At 39.7% G+C, this 22,321-nt stretch overlaps 1 protein-coding gene across 3 annotated transcripts in view; it reads right to left on the bottom strand.

The window, feature by feature from the left end:
• The window catches only part of LOC123772525 (uncharacterized), a 91,282-nt gene that overhangs the window by 39,184 nt on the left and 29,777 nt on the right, over positions 1-22,321 (bottom strand). For all 3 annotated transcript variants that reach the window (XM_069325802.1, XM_069325801.1, XM_069325800.1), the window contains exons 7-15: positions 21,554-21,665; positions 20,946-21,046; positions 15,378-15,465; positions 13,790-14,014; positions 13,459-13,552; positions 8,983-9,084; positions 3,413-3,494; positions 3,133-3,229; positions 734-906 (exon numbers count right to left, since the gene is read on the bottom strand). In XM_069325802.1, coding sequence (XP_069181903.1) covers positions 734-906; positions 3,133-3,229; positions 3,413-3,494; positions 8,983-9,084; positions 13,459-13,552; positions 13,790-14,014; positions 15,378-15,465; positions 20,946-21,046; positions 21,554-21,665 — 1,074 coding nt within the window. The remainder of the gene's footprint in view (positions 1-733; positions 907-3,132; positions 3,230-3,412; positions 3,495-8,982; positions 9,085-13,458; positions 13,553-13,789; positions 14,015-15,377; positions 15,466-20,945; positions 21,047-21,553; positions 21,666-22,321) is intronic.

The raw sequence follows: 22,321 nt of genomic DNA, 5'->3' as shown, positions 1-22,321 counted from the left end.
GGCCTTGCATAGTAGGCTGAGAAGTGAGTTCTGGCTACTAGGTACGACATATATATATATATATATATATATATATATATATATATATATATATATATATATATATATATATACTGTATATATATATGTCGTACCTAGTAGCCAGAACTCACTTCTCAGCCTACTATGCAAGGCCCGATTTGCCTAATAAGCCAAGTTTTCATGAATTAATTATTTTTCGACTACCTAACCTAACCTAACTTTTTCGGCTACCTAACCCAACCTAACCTATAGAGATAGGTTAGGTTAGGTTAGGTAGGGTTGGTTAGGTTCGGTCATATATCTACGTTAATTTTAACTCCAATAAAATAAAATTGACCTCATACATAAGGAAATGGGTAGCTGTATCATTTCATAAGAAAAAAATTAGAGAAAATATATTAATTCAGGAAAACTTGGCTTATTAGGCAAATCGGGCCTTGCATAGTAGGCTGACAAGTGCGTTCTGGCTATTAGGTACGACATATATATATATATATATATATATATATATATATATATATATATATATATATATATATATATATATATATATATATATATATATATATATAAAATCACATACTTATACATAATATTAATTTATTTTTTTCCCCACATTCCTAGTGATTAATGGCTTATTTAATTTATATGTATAACATTCAGGCAATGATGCACTGTTATGTAAGCTAGAAACCAAAATAACTTCAATCACCTTAGCAAATATTTTGAGGAAGTTAAGTGCGTCAAGGTTCTGAGGATAAGCGAGGGCGGAGCCGTCGTAGTTGCAATGGTCGAGGGCATTGAGGAAGGTGGTGTTGGTGGCACTGGGCGTCAGTAGTTTGTAGCAGCGAGACTTGTAGAGCGTGTAGCCAGGGGGACACATCGCTGATAAACACACACACATATACACACGCAGGCATTGTAGAAGATAAACGGTAAGATTATTTAACATTTGTAATATTAAATAATAAAGTAACACTGATGATAATAAAATAATACTTTTGCATGACAAAGAGATATATTTAACTAATTCACTATTATCTTAGGCAAAACATGATTAATTAGCAAAATATATCAGTTATTTATTAAATTTAGCAGAATATCAGGAAACAAGAATACCAGTTGCCTCATAATGCCTAGTCAAAGCCTAATAAATAACACTCCTCTCTTGAGGTTATCTTGAGTTGATTTCGGGGCTTTAGTGTCCCCGCGGCCCGGTCCTCAACCAGGCCTCCACCCCCAGAAAGCAGCCCGTGACAGCTGACTAACACCCAGGTACCTATTTTACTGCTAGGTAACAGGGGCATAGGGTGAAAGAAACTCCGCCCATCGTTTCTCGCCGGCGCCCGGGATCGAACCTGGGAACACAGGATCACATGTCCAGCGTGCTGTCCGCTCGGCCGCCGGCTCCCTCTACACTGACAACAAATCAAATCGTCTTTGCTCATCAATGGATATACAGTTACAATCGAGATAACATATAATTACAGTATATATAATTACATATAAGAAAGTCACAAACACACCAAAGCACGTTAACATCGTCATTAGATATAGTACAATTTGTATTTATATTTTGAAGTACTGTATTATCAGTAATATCACAAATGTTTAGCAAACACTGCTCTTACATTTGCAGTCAGAAAACACAGTTGTGGCCCAAATAAAATATACTGTATATGTAGTTAGGCGGGACTCTCGAAGTGGCAGACCTACGAGTTAAACATGTAATGTAATGTTAGACACATAAGTAAGGAGATAATTAATTCCCACTCTTTGTTATGTCCATTCATCTACTTGTACACCTCTATCATGTCACCCCTAATTCTTCGCCTTTCTGGAGAATGTATTTTAAGCTTTATCAATCTTTCTTCATAAGACAGGTTTCTAATTTGGGGGATTAACTTTGTCATCCTACACTGGACATGTTCTAGTGAATTTATATCCATTCTATTGTATGGCGACCAAAACTGAACTGCATAATCTAAATAGGGCCTAACATGAGCAAGATATAGTTGAAGAACACCACCAGAATATGGAAGTTATATTAAATTTAATATAATTTCTACAAGACACTGGTCTAAAATCATTACTGGCTGGCGTATAACTGAATGACTTCCCCACATAGAACAACAGGCATAAGTATGACTAAATGTTTGTCTTGCAAACAAGAGTACGGGCTGGCATACAATTGAATGCTAATCTCGCAAACAGAAGGATGCACTGGCATACAACTGAATGCATTCCTCACAAACAGAAGGATGGTCCTGCATGTAATTGAACACTTGTCTCAAACAGGCAAATGGTCTGACCAAAAACTGAATGCATGTCTCTCAAGAGGTAGACAGGCTGGTATGTCTACCTAAAACCTTAGCTGAAAAGTTATGTATCAATAACCTAATCAAATACAATATGTAAACAATACATTATATTTACAGTTATAGCACCATGACAGCCCATTATCATACCATATATGCCTAAAGATAAAGCAATATATCAGAGTTTACAAAGTGTCGAGGCAATTTATGATTAATTGGGAATCGCAGATTTGATTCCCGGGCGGGACGCAAATGGTTTGTCACGTTTCCTTTCCTCTAATGCCTCTATCCACCTAGCAGTAATAGGTACCCGTGAGTAAGGCAACTGTTATATTTGTTGCATCCAGGTAGGGTCTGTAGTTCGACCTTGGAGGCCACCTAAGTGTAAGCCTGAAGTACTGTACTGTACTGTACTCTGTCTGTCTGTGTGTAATTACCTAAGTAATTACCTAAGTGTAGTTACAGGATGAGAGCTACGCTCGTGGTGTCCCGTCTTCCCAGCACCCTTTGTCATATAACGCTTTGAAACTACTGACACGTACGTACGTGCGTGCGTGCGTGCGTGCGTGCGTATATATATATATATATATATATATATATATATATATATATATATATATATATATATATATACTGAATATTCACAGGCTTCTTGTCCCCAACAAAACTAATTATTAGCATTACTAATTATTTCATAAATTTTAAAGGCAAATCAGCATGTTGATTATTTGTTTACAATTGATGAAACACATAATTTATAAGGCATTAACACAATGAAAGCAGCACAACTCACCTGGTCTCTGACAGATGTAGCGGTTGTTTATTTGACAGTAGGAAACATTGAAGTAGCCAGCACGATGCAGGATGAAACAATTTTCTTGACCTCCAGTCTATGGTGGGTAGATAAGATAAGGGTTAGAGGAGAGGGCCCTGGGGCAGTGTCTTGGGAGACGAGTAAGGGTTAAGGGTAAGGATCCTGGGTTAATGTCATGTGACAAGACAAGGGATAGAGGTAAGACTCCTAAGGCCAGTGTCTTGGGAGAAGACAAGTGTGTTGAGAAGGAAAGACTCACCGGACACCAGTGGTACTTCTGGGTGCAGTAGAAGCCATGATCTTCCCATGTTCTCAAGTAGGGGAAAATCTGTGTATCCCGCCTGTAACAAACCACATGTTATATTAAACTACAACATACATCATTTTTTGTACCGCATTCATTTCTAAATTAGTTTATACATTGGTTATTTAAATTAATTGGCTTATATTAAGAGACTAAAAATATTGTGTTTTAACAAGCTTGCATTCCTTTAATATTTTTTCAAATGCATGTAATTATTTTTAATGACTGAAAAATAATGTTAATTAAATATATTTGCATGAAAGCTAAGACCATTTATGACTATATGATATTGTTTACGGTGCTGATTATTGTTACACAGAGATGGGTACAGGGGCAGACCACTTCTGGCTCCTGTCAGCATCTCGAGAGTTTTTCCTTCCCATACTTCCTGGGAAGCCTTGAGATGGGCTACAGTGGCCCATACTAACCAACCATAGTAACCAACCCTCCCATAGTAACCAACCGTCCCATAGTAACCAACCCTCCCATAGTAACCAACCGTCCCATATTAACTAACCCTCCCATAGTAACAATTAAACCCTCCCATAGTAACCAACCCTCCCATAGTAACCAACCCTTCTATAGTAACCAACCCTCCCATAGTAACCAACCCTCCTATAGTAACTATACCCTCCCATAGTAACCAACCCTCCCATAGTACCCAACCCTCCCATAGTAACCATCCCTCCCATAGTAACCAACCGTCCCCATAGTAACCAACCCTCCCATAGTAACCATCCCTCCTATAGTAACCAACCCTCCCATAGTAACCATCCATCCCATAGTAACCAACCCTCCCATAGTAACCATCCTTCCCATAGTAACCATCCTTCCCATAGTAACCATCCTTCCCATAGTAACCATCCTTCCCATAGTAACCATCCTTCCCATAGTAACCATCCTTCCCATAGTAACCATCCTTCCCATAGTAACCATCCTTCCCATAGTAACCATCCTTCCCATAGTAACCATCCCTCCCTTAGTAACCATCCTTCCCATAGTAACCATCCTTCCCATAGTAACCATCCCTCCCTTAGTAACCATCCCTCCCTTAGTAACCATCCCTCCCTTAGTAACCATCCCTCCCTTAGTAACCAACCCTCCCTTAGTAACCAACCATCACAGTAGATAACTCACAGTAGCCAACCCTCCCCCTCACAAGCCAAGACTCACACAGTAGCCTACACTCACGTCAATAACTCACCAATTTGAATTCATTGACACCACTGTGACGCCAACCTTTCACCTCTGACTCACCACAGTAACCACTGACTCATCACAGTAACCACTGACTCACCACAGTAACCACTGACTCACCACAGTAACCATTGACTCACCACAGTAACCACTGACTCACCACAGTAACCACTGACTCACCACAGTAACCACTGACTCACCACAGTAACCACCGACTCACCACAGTAACCATTGACTCACCACAGTAACCATTGACTCACCACAGTAACCACTGACTCACCACAGTAACCACTGACTCACCACAGTAACCACTGACTCACCACAGTAACCACCGACTCACCACAGTAACCACCGACTCACCACAGTAACCACCGACTCACCACAGTAACCACTGTGGTGAGTCGGATATGCAATTGCAGTAACCACAGTAACCACTGTGGTGGAGTCGGATATGCAAGTCAGATATGCAATTGTGGTAACCACAATTAGTAAATTGAAAGAAAGTAATGACCATTTGAATAGCAAAGTTTTATGTCTTGAGGGTTTAGTGAAAGACTTGCGCAAGGATAAGAATCAATTGGAAACAAATTGCAAAGCCATGGAAGAAGAAAATAAACTCTTAAAAATAGCTTTGGAAGAAGTTAAAGTAAATTTAAACATAAATGACTACAATAGGTTAGGCAAGGAAATTCAACAGGAGAAACAGCTTTTGTCAGCACAGATGGAGGAAGTTACACAGGGAATAGAACAGTGCAAGAAAGATATGCAACTCACTTATGCACAAGTGGCCAAGGAGAAGGAGAAAATAGAAGAAGCAGTAAAGGAAGTCAAACACTGCAGCAACCAAGATAAAACAAACATTAGGCTAGAAGTGAGGAAAGAATTGGCATCTAACCCGAAGTTGGTGCAAAACACAGTTGATCGGAGTAAGTCCCTGATCATTTTTGGCTGCAAAGAAAAGGCGATAACATCTAGGTCAGAAAGAGCTGTAGAAGAAGCTAAAGTAGTAGATAAAATTGTTGGCCTCGTGGAAGGTCTTACAAACAGAGAGAATGTGTGCGACTACAGGAGAATAGGCAGGTACGTAAAAGGGAAAGATCGACCTTTGAGGATCACCCTAAACGGTGCCAAACAGATGGAAGAAGTACTAAGGAATGCTAGAAAATTGCAAAGGGATGAGGATGGGAAAGGGTGGTCGTTAAGACGAGATCTTTCAAAAGAAGATAGAGAGAAGCTGAAACTGAACCTCGCCGAGGCAAAACATTTAAATGAGAGCAGGAATGAAGAAGAAATAAATTCTTTTTTCTACAAAGTGATAGGGGTAGGCAAACCAGTAAAGTGGTACATAAAGGCAAACCAACAAAATCAATAGAGAGAGGGGGAGTGAAGAATAAGGAGAGGGGGAACAAGTTCCTGAAGATTGCATACACCAACATAGATGGAGTGAGATCGAAGATACTGGAGTTAAGTGATGTAATACAGCTGCAGACACCAGACATTGTTGCACTCACGGAGACAAAACTTGAAGATGTAATTTTAAATGAGGTCATATTCCCAAGGGGCTACTCAATTTGGAGACGGGACAGAAAAATTAGGAAAGGCGGTGGCGTTGCTGTGCTGGTAAAAGAACACCTAAAGGTGAAGGAAATAATGACTGCCAATCCACAAGAAGTTGACATAATAGGACTAGAGATCTGCTATGAGGATGATAAACTAATGATGATAAATGCATATAGTCCACCGCCAAGCAGCACATGGTCAAAGGAGGAGCTAGATAGTAAACGTGAAGGTCTTATAACAATAATGAGAGAGATTATAGCGAGAGCGGATAACGATAGATCACGACTGTTGATAGTCGGTGACTTCAACTTGAAATCCATAGACTGGGAAGCATATGAAGCTAAAACAGAAGATTTTTGGACCTGTAAATTTGTAGACCTCATCCTGGAAACATTCTTGTATCAACATGTTAAACAAGCTACGAGGATGAGGGAAGGGGACGTTCCCTCCATGCTAGATTTGATATTTACCAGGAAGGAGGAAGAGATATTTGACATTCAGTACCTTCCTCCCTTGGGTAAAAGTGACCATGTCTTTTTGGGAATAAAGTATGCAATGCGTTATAAGCTGGAAGAAAATAAGGAGGTTGAAGCAGTTGAAAAACCAGACTTCAGGAGAGGACATTATGGTGACCTTAGAAATTTTTTTAGTGAGTATAATTGGACAGACTTGATGCTAGGCAAGGAAGTGAATGAGATGTATGGCAAGTTTTGTGAAATATATGATAAAGGCACAAAAAAATTTATACCAAAACAGAGATGCAGAACTAGGAAACAGGATTGGTTCAATAGAAATTGCGAGAGGGCTAGAGACCGAAAGACACAAAAATGGAATCAATACAGGAAGAGGCCGAACCCCCAAACATACCAGCGATACAAAGATGCGAGAAACAACTACACGGCAGTGAGGAGAGAGGCAGAAAGAAATTTTGAAAAAGGGATTGCGGACAAATGTAAAACAGAACCAGGTCTATTCTATAAATTCATAAACAACAAATTGCAGGTAAAGGATAATATTCAGAGGTTGAAAATGGGAAATAGATTCACGGAAGATGAAAAGGAAATGTGTGAAACACTAAACGAAAAGTTCCAAAGTGTGTTTGTACAAAATGAAATCTTTAGGGAACCAGATACAATAAGAATTCCAGAGAACAACATAGAACACATAGAGGTGTCTAGAGACGAAGTGGAAAAAATGCTCAAGGAGCTCGGTAAGAACAAAGCAGCTGGCCCAGATGGCGTTTCACCATGGGTTCTGAGAGAATGTGCATCTGAGCTCAGCATTCCACTTCACCTGATCTTTCAGGCATCCCTGTGTACAGGAATCGTAGCAGACGGGTGGAAACAGGCTAACATAGTTCCAATCTACAAAAGTGGCAGCAGGGAAGACCCCCTCAATTATAGACCTGTATCATTGACAAGTGTAATAGTGAAAGTATTGGAAAAACTAATCAAAACTAAATGGGTAGAACACCTAGAGAGAAATGATATAATATCAGACAGACAGTATGGTTTTCGATCTGGAAGATCCTGTGTATCGAATTTACTCAGTTTCTATGATCGAGCCACAGAGATATTACAGGAAAGAGATGGTTGGGTTGACTGCATCTATCTGGACCTAAAAAAGGCTTTCGACAGAGTTCCACATAAGAGGTTGTTCTGGAAACTGGAAAATATTGGAGGGGTGACAGGTAAGCTTCTATCATGGATGAAAAATTTTCTGACTGATAGAAAAATGAGGGCAGTAATCAGAGGCAATGTATCAGAATGGAGAAATGTCACAAGTGGAGTACCACAGGGTTCAGTTCTTGCACCAGTGATGTTTATTGTGTACATAAATGATCTACCAGTTGGTATACAGAATTATATGAACATGTTTGCTGATGATGCTAAGATAATAGGAAGGATAAGAAATTTAGATGACTGTCAGGCCCTTCAAGAAGACCTGGACAAAATAAGTATATGGAGCACCACTTGGCTAATGGAATTTAATGTTAATAAATGTCATGTTATGGAATGTGGAATAGGAGAACATAGACCCCACACAACCTATATATTATGTGAGAAATCTTTAAAGAATTCTGATAAAGAAAGAGATCTAGGAGTGGTTCTAGATAGAAAACTATCACCTGAGGACCACATAAAGAATATTGTGCAAGGAGCCTATGCTATGCTTTCTAACTTCAGAATTGCATTTAAATACATGGATGGCGATACACTAAAGAAATTGTTCATGACTTTTGTTAGGCCAAAGCTAGAATATGCAGCTGTTGTGTGGTGCCCATATCTTAAGAAGCACATCAACAAACTGGAAAAGGTGCAAAGACATGCTACTAAGTGGCTCCCAGAACTGAAGGGCAAGAGCTACGAGGAGAGGTTAGAAGCATTAAATATGCCAAAACTAGAAGACAGAAGAAAAAGAGGTGATATGATCACTACATACAAAATAGTTACAGGAATTGATAAAATCGACAGGGAAGACTTCCTGAGACCTGGAATTTCAAGAACAAGAGGTCATAGATTTAAACTAGCTAAACACAGATGCCGAAGAAATATAAGAAAATTCACCTTCGCAAATAGAGTGGTAGACGGTTGGAACAAGTTAAGTGAGAAGGTGGTGGAGGCCAAGACCGTCAGTAGTTTCAAAGCATTATATGACAAAGAGTGCTGGGAAGACGGGACACCACGAGCGTAGCTCTCATCCTGTAACTACACTTAGGTAATTACACTTAGGTAATTACTGACTCACCACAGTAACCATTGACTCACGTTAGGGTGTAGGCAGTTAGGTAGAATGTATTGTTGTCTGGAAGCCTTTTCATGTCCTGGGGATTGTTGAGGAAAGCAAGTGTGGAGTTCTTTAATGCACACCTGCAACAGAGAGAACACATGACTGACTAATATGTCAGGAGTAAAAACACATGACAGAAGAATATGATGGGTGTAAAAACACATGACATGAATATGGTGGGTGTAAAAAGTCATGACAGACAAATATATCAAGAGCAAGAATTCACGATTGACAAATCTTTTCCCATGGTGATGTGCCACTTATGGAACCTGTTCTCTTACTGAAGGCACATTATTTACTTAACTGATGATAGCATAAGAATTACAGTGGTTTAGGGAAAGTAAAATCCTAGCAATGTTAATGCTGTGTGAGCATAATGAGTGTTGGCTCTGATAGGTTACGTGTGTAGCCTATGTTCTGAAACATTTAGTTAGGCTAAACCACTACTGCACATTTTTTTGAGGGGGAATGGAGAATGTCGTGGCCGAGTTGGTTAGGGCATATACTTGAGAGTACCCATATAATGATAACGAAAGATAGGTGTTACTATGCAAGTCAGAATGACACCATATGACAGGCGTGAGTATGGAAGCTGGGAATGATAAGAAATGACAGGTGATGCTATGCATGCCGTATCTTTAGACAGTGTATGTCAACTTTAGCGGGGATTGTGACACGTATCATTCATTCTTACACCTGGCAAAAAGGATGTGATAACACATTAAAAGTGAGCATAGTAGATAAAAGAATATATTGGTTTCCCTTTGTCGGGGACAGGAAACCTTATTGAGGCCTCCTTTGTCCAACTACTACTGACCTTTCCTAGGATGCAACCCACAACAGTTGACTAACTACCTCACAGTAACCACATCAAAAGCGGCATCAGATGTGCAATACCTCAAATCTTACCTTACTGACAGGCTCCAGTATGTTTCTGTGAATAATACAATTTCTCCCACCCTACCCATCAACATCGGTGTTCCTCAGGGCAGCATACTTGGCCCTCTCCTCTTTCTCCTCTACATTAATGACCTTCCAAATGCCTCCCAACACCTCAAACCAATTCTTCTTGCTGACGACACAACCTTCATTTACTCCAATCCTGATCCCCTTGCTCTAAATGCCACAGTGAATACTGAGCTAAATAAAGTCCATCTTTGGCTAACTGCCAATTAGTCAATTTGCGTCAATTAGCAGCATCTGCCTAGTAGACCCGGAATAGTACCTTTTTCAGTCAGGGAAACCTGATTGTTTTTTAATGGCCTCTCCGGGCATACGGGCACGCTTACGGCCATGGCAGCGAGAAGTCATGTTACTACTTAGCAGCCAGCTTCCGCTTGCCCTTCGGGGGTGGGGGTTCCGCGCCGCTGGCCCTCACGGGATTGGGGGTGCTCTGACGGAACCCCCAAAGTGATAAGCCAAGAATACCAAGATTTGGAATTAATGTAAATTCAAATACTGCAACTTTCAATTACTAATTAGAGATGTCACTATTAACTGTTATTGATTTAATACATTATCATTATAACGGCTATCCATTAATATTATTTCTGTATAATAATTTATGGTTATTCACTAATCATTATTAGTCACCATAATTAATTATCCAATTTATTATCTTTATTCGTTATAATTAGCTATTATGCTTCTTCATTTAAGGATTATCAATTATAATTAATCATTTATTATTATGATTATTATTATTAATTAATTATTTGTATTTAATAATTTATTATTATTATTATTATTATAAAAATAAAATAAGTCTCCCACTCTGTGCGCGTTTTCTTCCAACCGCAGAAAATAGTTTTGATATTCCAAGAGTACGACTTAATCAAACTTTTCTCTTTTTTTCTCTTTCTCGCAATCTTTTCTACAAACAACTCTTAGCCTTTATAACACCCACTGTCCTAGGCTTACAAAACAAGTCACAAGCAAAAGGCTTAACAATCCTTGGCTTACAAAGGGAATACTGAAATCCATTAACAAAAAACACGACCTTGAGAAGAAGTATAGGTTAGGAATTGTCTCCAAAGAATTCTCAAAGAATTACTCATTATTGCTATCTAAGATAATTAGACGAGCCAAAACTAATTACTACGAAGATAAATTTACTCAAATAAAGAGCAACATTAAACAAACTTGGAGCACAATTTCACAAATATTGGGATCAAAGAAATCTTTAAATAACAAACCGACTCTCCTGTCTAATAACGATGGTCAGCTTTCAGCCTCTGATTCTGCTATTGAGTTTAATAGGTTCTTCTCTTCCATTGGTTCATCCCTTGCAAATGATATTCCATCTTCCAGTACTGACATTAAGGACTATCTTACAGGTAACTATCCACAGTCTCTGTACCTAAAGCCTATTAACTCCACTGACGTCAATGAGATAATCCTTTCCCTTAAAACCAAGTCTGGTGCCCTTGAGGAGATACCAACTTTAATTTACAAAAAAGCCTCCAGATCTTTAGCCCCTGCTATTGCTTTGCTCTTCAACAAGTCACTTGAACTCCAAACCTTTCCAGATATTCTAAAAAAAGCGAGAGTAACGCCTGTCCACAAATGTGGTGACCCCACAGATGTTAACAACTACAGACCTATATCAATCCTGCCAAACTTGTCAAAAATTTTTGAAAAACTTATATACAAGCAGCTTTACTCATATCTAGCCAAACTCAATATACTTAGCCCTTGCCAATATGGCTTCAGACCCAAAAAAAGCACTAACGATGCACTTATTAGTATGCTTAACTCGATTCATACAGCTCTTGATAAAAAGGAGTTCCCTGTTGGGTTATTTGTGGACCTGCGTAAAGCTTTTGATACTGTCAACCACCATAACCTTCTTCTTAAATTACATCATTATGGAGTCAGAGGACACTCCCTACAATACCTCGAGTCCTACCTTACTGACAGGCTCCAATATGTTTCTGTGAATAATACAATTTCTCCCACCCTACCCATCAACATTGGTGTTCCTCAGGGCAGCATACTTGGCCCTCTCCTCTTTCTCATCTACATTAATGACCTTCCAAATGCCTCCCAACACCTCAAACCAATTCTATTTGCTGACGACACAACCTTCATTTACTCCAGTCCTGACCCTCTTGCTCTAAATGCCACAGTAAATACTGAGCTAAATAAAGTCCATCTTTGGCTAACTGCCAACAAACTCACCCTTAACATTGACAAAACCTTCTATATTCTGTTTGGCAATAAATCCTCTAGTCTTATAAATCTCAAAATAAACAATACCCAAATTTGTAACAAATTAGATGGCAAATTCCTTGGCATTCTCATTGACCACAAGCTGAATTTCCAGGGACACATTCTAAATATATCTAAAAAAGTTTCAAAAACTGTGGGCATTCTTTCTAAGATCAGATATTATGTACCACGCCCTGCCCTGGTGACTCTCTATTACTCCCTTATCTATCCTTATCTCAACTATGGTATTTGTGCTTGGGGTTCTACTACCCAAAATCACTTACGTCCTCTAATTACCCAACACAAAGCCGCTATTAGAACAATATCCAACTCTGGCCCCAGACATCACTCGGTACCCCTACTCAAATCTCTTAATATGTTAGATATTAAGTCACTGCACATTCTCTCATGTGTATTATACATATATAAAACGCTAAACTATAATGCCAATCCTGATCTTAAAAGCTTCATAGTAGGTTGTAACAGAACCCATGAGCACCACACCAGAAATAAATACAGTTTTGATATTCCTAGAGTACGTCTTAATCAAACTAGAAATGCTCTGCAAATCAAGGGGCCCAGAATGTGGAATGACCTTCCCAACCATGTTAAAGACTGTACCTCTCTCAACCAGTTTATGATAAAAACTAAACACTACCTAATAAATTCCCTGTAATCTACCTCACTCCTCTATTGTCAACCCATGTCTGTTATTTTCTTTTTTTTTTTTTTTTTTTTAATCAACACTGTTTGTCAACCTATTGTATTTGTGCTGCTTTTTCAGTCATGTTTCCCCCTTTTTTTTATCTTTATTTGTATTTGTTCTCAACATCTTTTATTCTTTATGCTCAATTAGTATTAAGTTCTAGATATTAATGTTTTCTTGCCCGAAACGCTTTGCGTAATAATGGCTTTAGGCATTGTATTTACTAGCTCTATCTATAAATCTATCAATTTTTGTACAACCTCTTGTATGTATGTACCTTACCTGAATAAACATTTATTTATTTACTTATTTATGTAAGGAAACTCCCATAAACGAACTTGACCTACCTGGGAATTGAACCTGGGACCATTCATTTGTGAGACAACTGTGCTGACAATTTTGTTACTGTCCACACTTCTGTTTTTAATATATAATGAAACTAGAAATGGTCATTTTAAAAGTAAGAATTTGTCTATTAGAATGAATTAAAAAAAAGTTATGTAAAAATGAAAACCAAGAGAATATAATGAGCACTCACGATGTTAAAGCATCAGTGTGACTCTTTTCGTCACTGGAGAAGTTGTAGCAGGTGGAGCCATTCACAGACATGACATAGTCAGTCGGACACACCACTGATGGAGCCAAGAGAAACCACTCAATGAATTAAATACATTACAAAATATCACTGCTGTCTTAACATTCTAATATTCTTTATCATAGTTATAAAACAACACTTGAGCTCACATTTATTTTATTTTCCTGTGTAGTGATCTCTAAGCCTGGTGCATGCATTAATATTTCATGAAAGTAATTCTCAACACGTTAAATTAGTCACCCTTTCCGTTGGAAAGTCACTTTAGACAACTTACGGACACATGGGAACACAACATCCCAAGTTGGTGTTTGATTATAGGCGGTGTTGGGTAGACATTTCACCTGTCCTTGTGGTGATTTGCTGCTGCTGCCTAATGTTCCGGTCATCATGAGGTCCCCAGGGCAGATGTACTGGAAGCTGATGCCTGGAGCTCGACTCACAGGAACGTATGACTCGTTCGCCAGGTTGATGGCCGTGTTGAGAGGAGGACACGCCAGCCCTGAGTAGCAGGTAGGAGGATATCACAGTAACAGACACAAGTATGCGTTGTGAATTATGTTCCCAGGTGGAGAAGAGCTATGCTAATTAACTTTGATCATTTGTGGGACTGGTGAAATACCATGCCATAGACTTACTCTGGCCATATCTGATCATTGCTGTGCTGCAAATACTGTATAATGCTGTAAATACCATTTGTACAATAGTTCACTTAATTACCCCTCAAGGGCTCGAACCTAGACTGCCAGGATGGATTGCTAGTACTAAAATAATAATAATAATAATAATAATAATAATAATAATAATAATAATAATAATAATAATAATAATAATAATAACAATAATAATAATACACAGAGAAATCACACTAACGTGATGTATCAATGAGAAAATCTGTAGGAGCCGTGACGAGGATTCGAACCTCTGTACTGAGTATTCCCAGGCACACACACTCTAGACAACTAGGCCACGACATGGTCAAAAGGATTGCAAGCTGGAGTTCTACTAAACCCTTGAGAATTCCTGAGGCTTCCACTGAAGCCGAGCCAAGGTTTCATACAATCCCCCTGATTGTGTGAAACCTGATTGTGTGGGGGGGGGGATTAGATGTAGGTCGGAGTTCGATCCCCGTCCATCCACAAGTGGTTGGGCACCATTCCTTCCCCCCGTCCCATCCCAAATCCTTATCCTGACCACCTTCCAAGTGCTACATAGTCGTAATGGCTTGGCGCTTTCCTCTGATAGTTCCCTTTCCTTCCTCATGCAGTCTGACTTTGTCAAGGAATGTTCTACCTCTGACGCTCCTTTTTCAGTGCACAGAGAAATCACACTAACGTGATGTATCATTCAGAAAATCCGAAGGAGCTGTAAGGAGGATTGTGTGAAACCCTTGTTCGACTTCAGTGAAAACCTCTGCAATCCTCGAGGGTTCAGTCGAACCCCAAGTTGCAGTCCTTTTTACCATGTCGTGGCCTAATTGTCTGGTGCGTGTGCCTGGGAATATCCAGTGTATAGGTTTGGAATTCTACTCTTTACTAATACTACATACTCTCAAACACAAATGAAATATAAAAATGATCACAAATAAAACAAACTGGCATTTTAACTAAGAGAAACATTTACATTATTAACAACAAACGCTAAACTTTATATACCAGTCATTACAATATATGAAAGTTTCCTTCTGCAAACAGAGCTGTAGAGGGTTGGAAGAATTTCAGTGGGAGGTGTTGGACGCCAAAACCATCAACAGTTTCAGAGTGTCATACGACAAAAATTATTTAGGAAAGACGGAACACCACGAGCGTAGCTCTCATCCTAACTCCAATTGGATAATTTACACAGTCTAGCAATATATACAGTACCTTTATCGCAGTCCAGGGAGCGGACCCATACGTTCAGGGACTTTAGGCTGACGCTTCCCCAGGTTGGCTTGTCACCCGTCAAGAGGCCCTGTAAGAGCAGTAACCACTCAGGAATGAGCAAATGTATCTGAACTTCTCTGGCAACTACTACAGTAGATGCTGGATGTGACTAATGTTATAAACTAGGATTCATAATAATAATGGTATTGTGAAAATTATTTTGCCTTGCTAGAGTTGTCTGCTATCAGCATGTATGGTCAAGACAACTTATACCGTACTTTTAATGTTTTATCAATTTTCAAGAGAACTTTGAAACAGTGTATAAATTGCCCTTTAGAATATGAACCACTAAAATTAGATTTCAGTCCAAACATCTTCGTCATTATTCTAGAGTAAACCCCAAGAGAGAGAGAGCAGCGATACTTTACCCTCATATTTCTTGTACAGCATGACATGCCTCGTTAACACAGCTAAAATGTCCATTAGTATGGATGTGTTTTCAACTCCAGAATGTGGTAACTTTAGTTACCAGATTCTGGAGTTGATACAGTTGACAGTATTCTGTACAATAAGGTACAGAAGAGATATTTCTTGCTTACCAGCTAATGATGCCAACATTTCACGTACTTTCTCCTTTAAATACTTGTATTACCTAAATATTATAGTATTTTATTTGCTCATATTTATTTAATTGTTTCAGTGTAATCTATACTTATATTATTATTCATAACCTGTGTCGGAATAGCTTACCAGTGTAGAGAATTTAATGATTGTTGTGTACAAGGTACCAAGAATGTTATTGGTAAAGGTGTTCCAATGGAACTAAATTGTGTTCAAGAATTAAATCCATTTTTGTCAGATGTGAACGGGGTGTCTGTAAAATATTGACATTTTTAAGAGTTCTGGTATCTCCAAAAGTATTGTTTTAGAAATACGAGACAGGGTAAGAACAAAATGACTGCAAAATAATGCTTAAAAAACTGTTGATACTGGTTCAGACATGCAGACGATTTTATGTTTTATCCTGCCTGTACTGTGGCCAGGTCATAAATTAAAAATTAAACGAAAAGTACTCTAGTAACCTAGGTGTGATCGTCTCAGACTTCAAATGATTCAGAGGTATCTCGTACAGAATTTTATCTATTCGCGGGCCTTCTTGACAAGATTGGAGTAGACAAATGAGAACCAGACAGTGAGTGAGCACGCACTCAGAACTACAAGTTCAGAATGGAACAGAGAAGTGCGATCTCATTACCCTATCTGATTCATCACAATTTTTTTTACAGAAATGCACAATGGGGTATACTGCAACATCATAACTAGATATTGATGCATAAGTGGAGACCTTGTGATAGACTTCCATCTCATACCTGGAAGACAGCGAATTAATTTTTTGGTCCCAATTAGTATCGAGATGGCACTGAGATCGAGGTTCGATGCACCTATAGGATGACACCAGGTAATAATAAAACTTATGGAAAATCCAGTAGTTTCTATTTTGCCATGTATTAAATGTGATGTGGTAAAGCTCTGTAGTCAGTATGAAGTATGTCAAGCTATAGACAAGTCCAACCAAATAAGGCCTAAGGCCTTGTTACAACCCATTGTAGTAGCACAGGAAAAAATTCCAAACCCTATCTTGTTAAACATGGTTGGTCTCATGGTTAAGTCCAATTGCGGTGCTGTAACACTTATAACAATGATGTGCCAAATAACTAGATTTCCTAAAAGCAGATCCTCTGAGAACTATAACTATTAAAGCATCGACCAAAGTGTTGATTATCTTCTGCACATATTTTGGGTTGTGAAAATAAAGTGGAGCAAGCTTTACTTTCAATCACTTCAAACAATTCTTTGTTAAGGTTTATGTCAACAACTTCCAAACAATACCATCCGAAAGTCAGGGTTCCATAGAGAAATTTCACCAGATTTAATTTGTTAATAATAACCTACTGTAAAGGAATAACCAAATTATTGCACTCAGTATTGTTGTGTTCATTATTGTAAATAATGAACTAAAATAAGTCAACTCATGGATGTCAACCAACAAATTCCCATTAAACTTGGAAAAGACACACTATATTTTGTTAGCAAATACACCTTCAGACAAACAATGCCAACATTAGCAGTAAAAATGATGGAAAGTTTCTTGGCCTATAAAAAAAAGGACTTAACTTCAGTGCTCATATTCAACACAGTCAAAAAAGTCTCCAATTGTTGGTATACTCACAAAACTCATATGTTCCACCCGCACTGCTATTCTTACGCTATATTACTCACTTACATATCCCTATATAGCATACGGTATCTGTGCATGGCATTCTCACTGCAAACTACCTCAAGCCCATCATCACTCAGCAAAAATCTGTTACCAGACCTAACAAATTCTGTCGTCAGGCAACACAGCCCCTCTTTTTAAATCCCTGAACATGCTAAACACTCACTCACTCCACTCATTATTTTGTGCTATTTACACTTACAAGACCTTTTCCTAAATTCTAATCCTGTTTTAAAACTCTTGCTAGATCGATGTAACAGACTCTTTGAGCATCACACCAGAAATAAACATAACTGATATTCCCAGTCAGACTAAATCTAAACAAACATACCATGTAAATAAAAGGACCCAATATATGGAACGGAACTCATTTCTTAACGAATTATTAACAAACTGTCCAACCTATATTTTCAAAAGTAGAACAACGTGGTACCTACTTTCATTTCCTTAGTATCCCACCTTGTGCAGCTAACTCACTCAGTATATATCTTGTGCTACTCTCTCACCCAGTATATTACTATAGAAATCCAACTTCATCACTATAATTTACTATAACAATTTATACTGATTAAGTTATTATGTAAATTCAAATTCTGTTACAAAATACCTAATATTACATTTACTGGTTAACTTAAGGACCTGCCTGAAACGCTATGCATGTTAGTGGCTTTGAAAGAATCTACAATTTAATCACCAATGTATGTACTTTCACAGCCAAATTTACCTTCTTGTATATAGATAAATAAACAAAAATAAAAATATATGGCCCGTGACAGGGATGACAGTGTACAATATATACACATGACAGTGACTGTTCAGGAAACATTAGTCCCCTAATAGGACTAACATTAGTCCTCTAATTAGTCCCCTAATAGTGTAAGGTCCATTGATAATGTTGAGTGAGAAATTACTGTGTGATTCTAATGAAGAACTAAAAGTGGGTATGTAGGCAAAATACACAACGGTTAGTATAACTAGAACATTTAGAAAATATGTAACTAAAAATAAGAGTGACCAATGATAATAAGCCAAAGTGCAAAATGTTGACCCTTGTGATGAGATGTTAGTGTTGGTGGTGAGGTCAAGGACTCGTATGGCTAACAAATTTGAGGGCTAGTACAGTATAATGTATACAGTACATATACATATACAGTATGTACAAGAATGTAACAACTCTTGTATATATATCTCAAAATAATAATAATAATAATAATTTTAAGGAAATTGTACTCACTGACATATAGTGGAAATTCCCTCCCCCCCCCAAAAAAAAAAGTACTTGTTCCATGTTAATTGTCAGCCAGTGATTAGAAACAGCTGCAGTTGGTGTAATAAGGCAGAGACAAATTTAGGATTGTGTGAGTGATGATACTGTAGCGAGTAGATTATCCCAATAATATACTCGCTCCAAACACATTAGCCTAATGAGAGAAGCCAAGATCGTCTTAGTACTAATTATTGAACTCAAACCTTTCCCTACTTCCAGTTAATATTCCTGCCAACCCTTGGAGAACGGTGAGGTGTTGCCCGAGCATATAAGCAGCAGAGTAGCGAATAATAACCACCATTTGGTCACCATTTAGTCCGGGAGACATCTCCCGTCACGCAGGGTGCAGTCGCGCCTCCACAGATCTCCACATGATGGCTCAAAATGGCCACCACTTACGGGCTATTCATGCCCGTGCCACCTTTTGGGTGGCTTAATCTTTATCAATCAATCAATCGAATAATAACCACACAGCACCGCTCCTAAGCCAGGTAAGTCCACTACGGGCTCACCATAGCCCGTGCTACTTGCCCCGCTCCTGTGCCAGGTAAGTTACGGGCTCACCATGGCCCGTGCTACTTGGAACTTGTTCCGAGTAGCTGAATCTATAACAACAACAACAACGAATAATAACTAGTCTACTTTCAAGTGTGGTCTAGAACAGACACTTGCGAGATACTGTACCCACTCTCAGTGCGCTCAACTAACACCATTGCTCGCCAAAGGATCACCTGCATACTTCTGTATACTTGACCAAATATATATATATTCTCTAAGTGTCTGTGTTTATTGTCTCCATACTTTACGTAACATGAGAACTCTTACAATACATCTAAACTCTTGTTTAACATTCGTTCCCCTCATTATAAATACGAAGTGTATCTACAAGAGATGGGGGGCTAAAATTAGGGACCCGTGTCACATGAAATATTCAGTTGCAAAAGGGTCGAATCAACGTGAGATTGGTGCTATTATAGAAAGCAGGCGAACTCTTGAGTAATGATTGTTAAGGCCCTTGACTTCATGTGTGTTTACTTGCTTCTCTGGTATTTATATTTAAAAATCCCATATAACATGTTTGATCCAAGAGGTAGTATACACTGTTAGGGGTGGAGGGGTCGCACCACCAACAGGGGTCCATGACCCTGGACAATACTGTACTTACACTGTTAGGGGTGGAGGGGTCGCCCCACCAACAGGGGTCCATGACCCTGGACAATACTGTACTTACACTGTTAGGGGTGGAGGGGTCACCCCACCAACAGGGGTCCATGGCCCTGGACAATACTGTACTTACACTGTTAGGGGTGGAGGGGTCGCCCCACCAACAGGGGTCCATGACCCTGGACAATACTGTACTTACACTGTTAGGGGTGGAGGGGTCGCCCCACCAACAGGGGTCCATGACCCTGGACAATACTGTACTTACACTGTTAGGGGTGGAGGGGTCGCCCCACCAACAGGGGTCCATGAACCTGGACAATACTGTACTTACACTGTTAGGGGTGGAGGGGTCACCCCACCAACAGGGGTCCATGGCCCTGGACAATACTGTACTTACACTGTTAGGGGTGGAGGGGTCGCCCCACCAACAGGGGTCCATGACCCTGGACAATACTGTACTTACACTGTTAGGGGTGGAGGGGTCGCCCCACCAACAGGGGTCCATGACCCTGGACAATACTGTACTTACACTGTTAGGGGTGGAGGGGTCGCCCCACCAACAGGGGTCCATGGCCCTGGACAATACTGTACTTACACTGTTAGGGGTGGAGGGGTCGCCCCACCAACAGGGGTCCATGGCCCTGGACAATACTGTACTTACACTGTTAGGGGTGGAGGGGTCGCCCCACCAACAGGGGTCCATGACCCTGGACAATACTGTACTTACACTGTTAGGGGTGGAGGGGTCGCCCCACCAACAGGGGTCCATGACCCTGGACAATACTGTACTTACACTGTTAGGGGTGGAGGGGTCGCCCCACCAACAGGGGTCCATGACCCTGGACAATACTGTACTTACACTGTTAGGGGTGGAGGGGTCGCCCCACCAACAGGGGTCCATGTTACTCGGGTCACGAACAGGACAGAACGTGTTGCCAACACTTCCAGTCAGATGATCACCTGTACAGGAATAATAATAATAATAAGCAATAATACTAATAGTTGTATGAGGGTGATATCTCAGGTCTCCTAATCAAATACCAAACCATTAGGAGGAATGTCCACTGGGACCACGGGTTTTGGATTTTGTTTGTAAATCAACCGGATTTATCTTCAAGATAAAGTCGTTTGGTTGGTGCGCAGGCATAGCCATCCAGATTTAGTGCACACAAGTGCATGCGGTCATAGCCAGGCAGATGACTGCTCTTAGTAATGTTTCCTTTTAGTTCTGGTAACCGCGCAGTCTGGTAACCTACCACCCCTAGCTATGCGTTATTTTAGTCCCAGCATCACCTGACCCTTGGCAACTGGGCTCAAAGAGGCCCTTCAACAGTATGTTCTAGGATGGTTGTCCTGCTATAAAAGGCTACATCATTACACTACAGCTATAGAAAGTTACAACATTAGGCTAGAGATACAGTAGGCTACATCATTAGAGTGAGAGGCATAAGTAACCCTGCCACTCACCTGTATTGCCATGATAGGTGCCGAGGCTGGAGAGGGTATAGTTGTTTGGGCTGACCACCAGTCTGCCGTAGGTGGCGTGCAGGGTATTGTCACTCATGTCCTTCATCATGATCTGGGCAGAGAATATGTTGTCAGGGAGGAAGTGTACATAGGCAGTAGGGAGAAGGTGGACGTAGATGGCAAGAAGGGGGTGTTAATGGTTGACAGGGACCAGAGGTAGAAGTAGAGGGGCAGTGGATGTAGGTTATCTTGAGATGATTTCGGGGGAAGTGGACGTAAATGGTATTTCGGGGAGTGGATGTAGATGACAGGGGGGCGTGGACATGGTAGGGGAAGTTGACATAGCAGGGGAAGTAACCTTTTCAATGTACATTTTAGTCACTTATATCCACATTACATGGCCGTCTTCAAATTGTGCATTGCCTAAATAATCTCTCCGCATCTGTTTCATCCTACGCTATTTAACACCTTGCATCACTGTATGATAAACACAACATACTTAGGTATAATTCTCAGGTAAACACGCAGTTTATCAGGTGGACTGACCTTTACATATGTCCAGGAACACGACCAGTCTTCCCATCCTCAATGTCCCGCTTAATTTAATCGGCCCCTCTCTCACACAGACCGTGGAGGCGGAGTCGTGTTCCCCATAACCGTTCCAGTGTTATTCATGTGTATAATATTCTTTCCTGCATCCATATTTTAGTTTAGTGGGTCCTGTGCTGTACTTCAACATTTAACACTGACCTCCAGTCATTTTTGCAA

This window comes from Procambarus clarkii, chromosome 17, assembly GCF_040958095.1.
Source record: "Procambarus clarkii isolate CNS0578487 chromosome 17, FALCON_Pclarkii_2.0, whole genome shotgun sequence".
NCBI classification, from domain to species: Eukaryota; Metazoa; Arthropoda; class Malacostraca; order Decapoda; family Cambaridae; genus Procambarus; species Procambarus clarkii.
The sequence above is the reverse complement of the archived record's forward strand: the minus strand, read 5'-3'. Positions and strand labels throughout refer to the sequence as shown.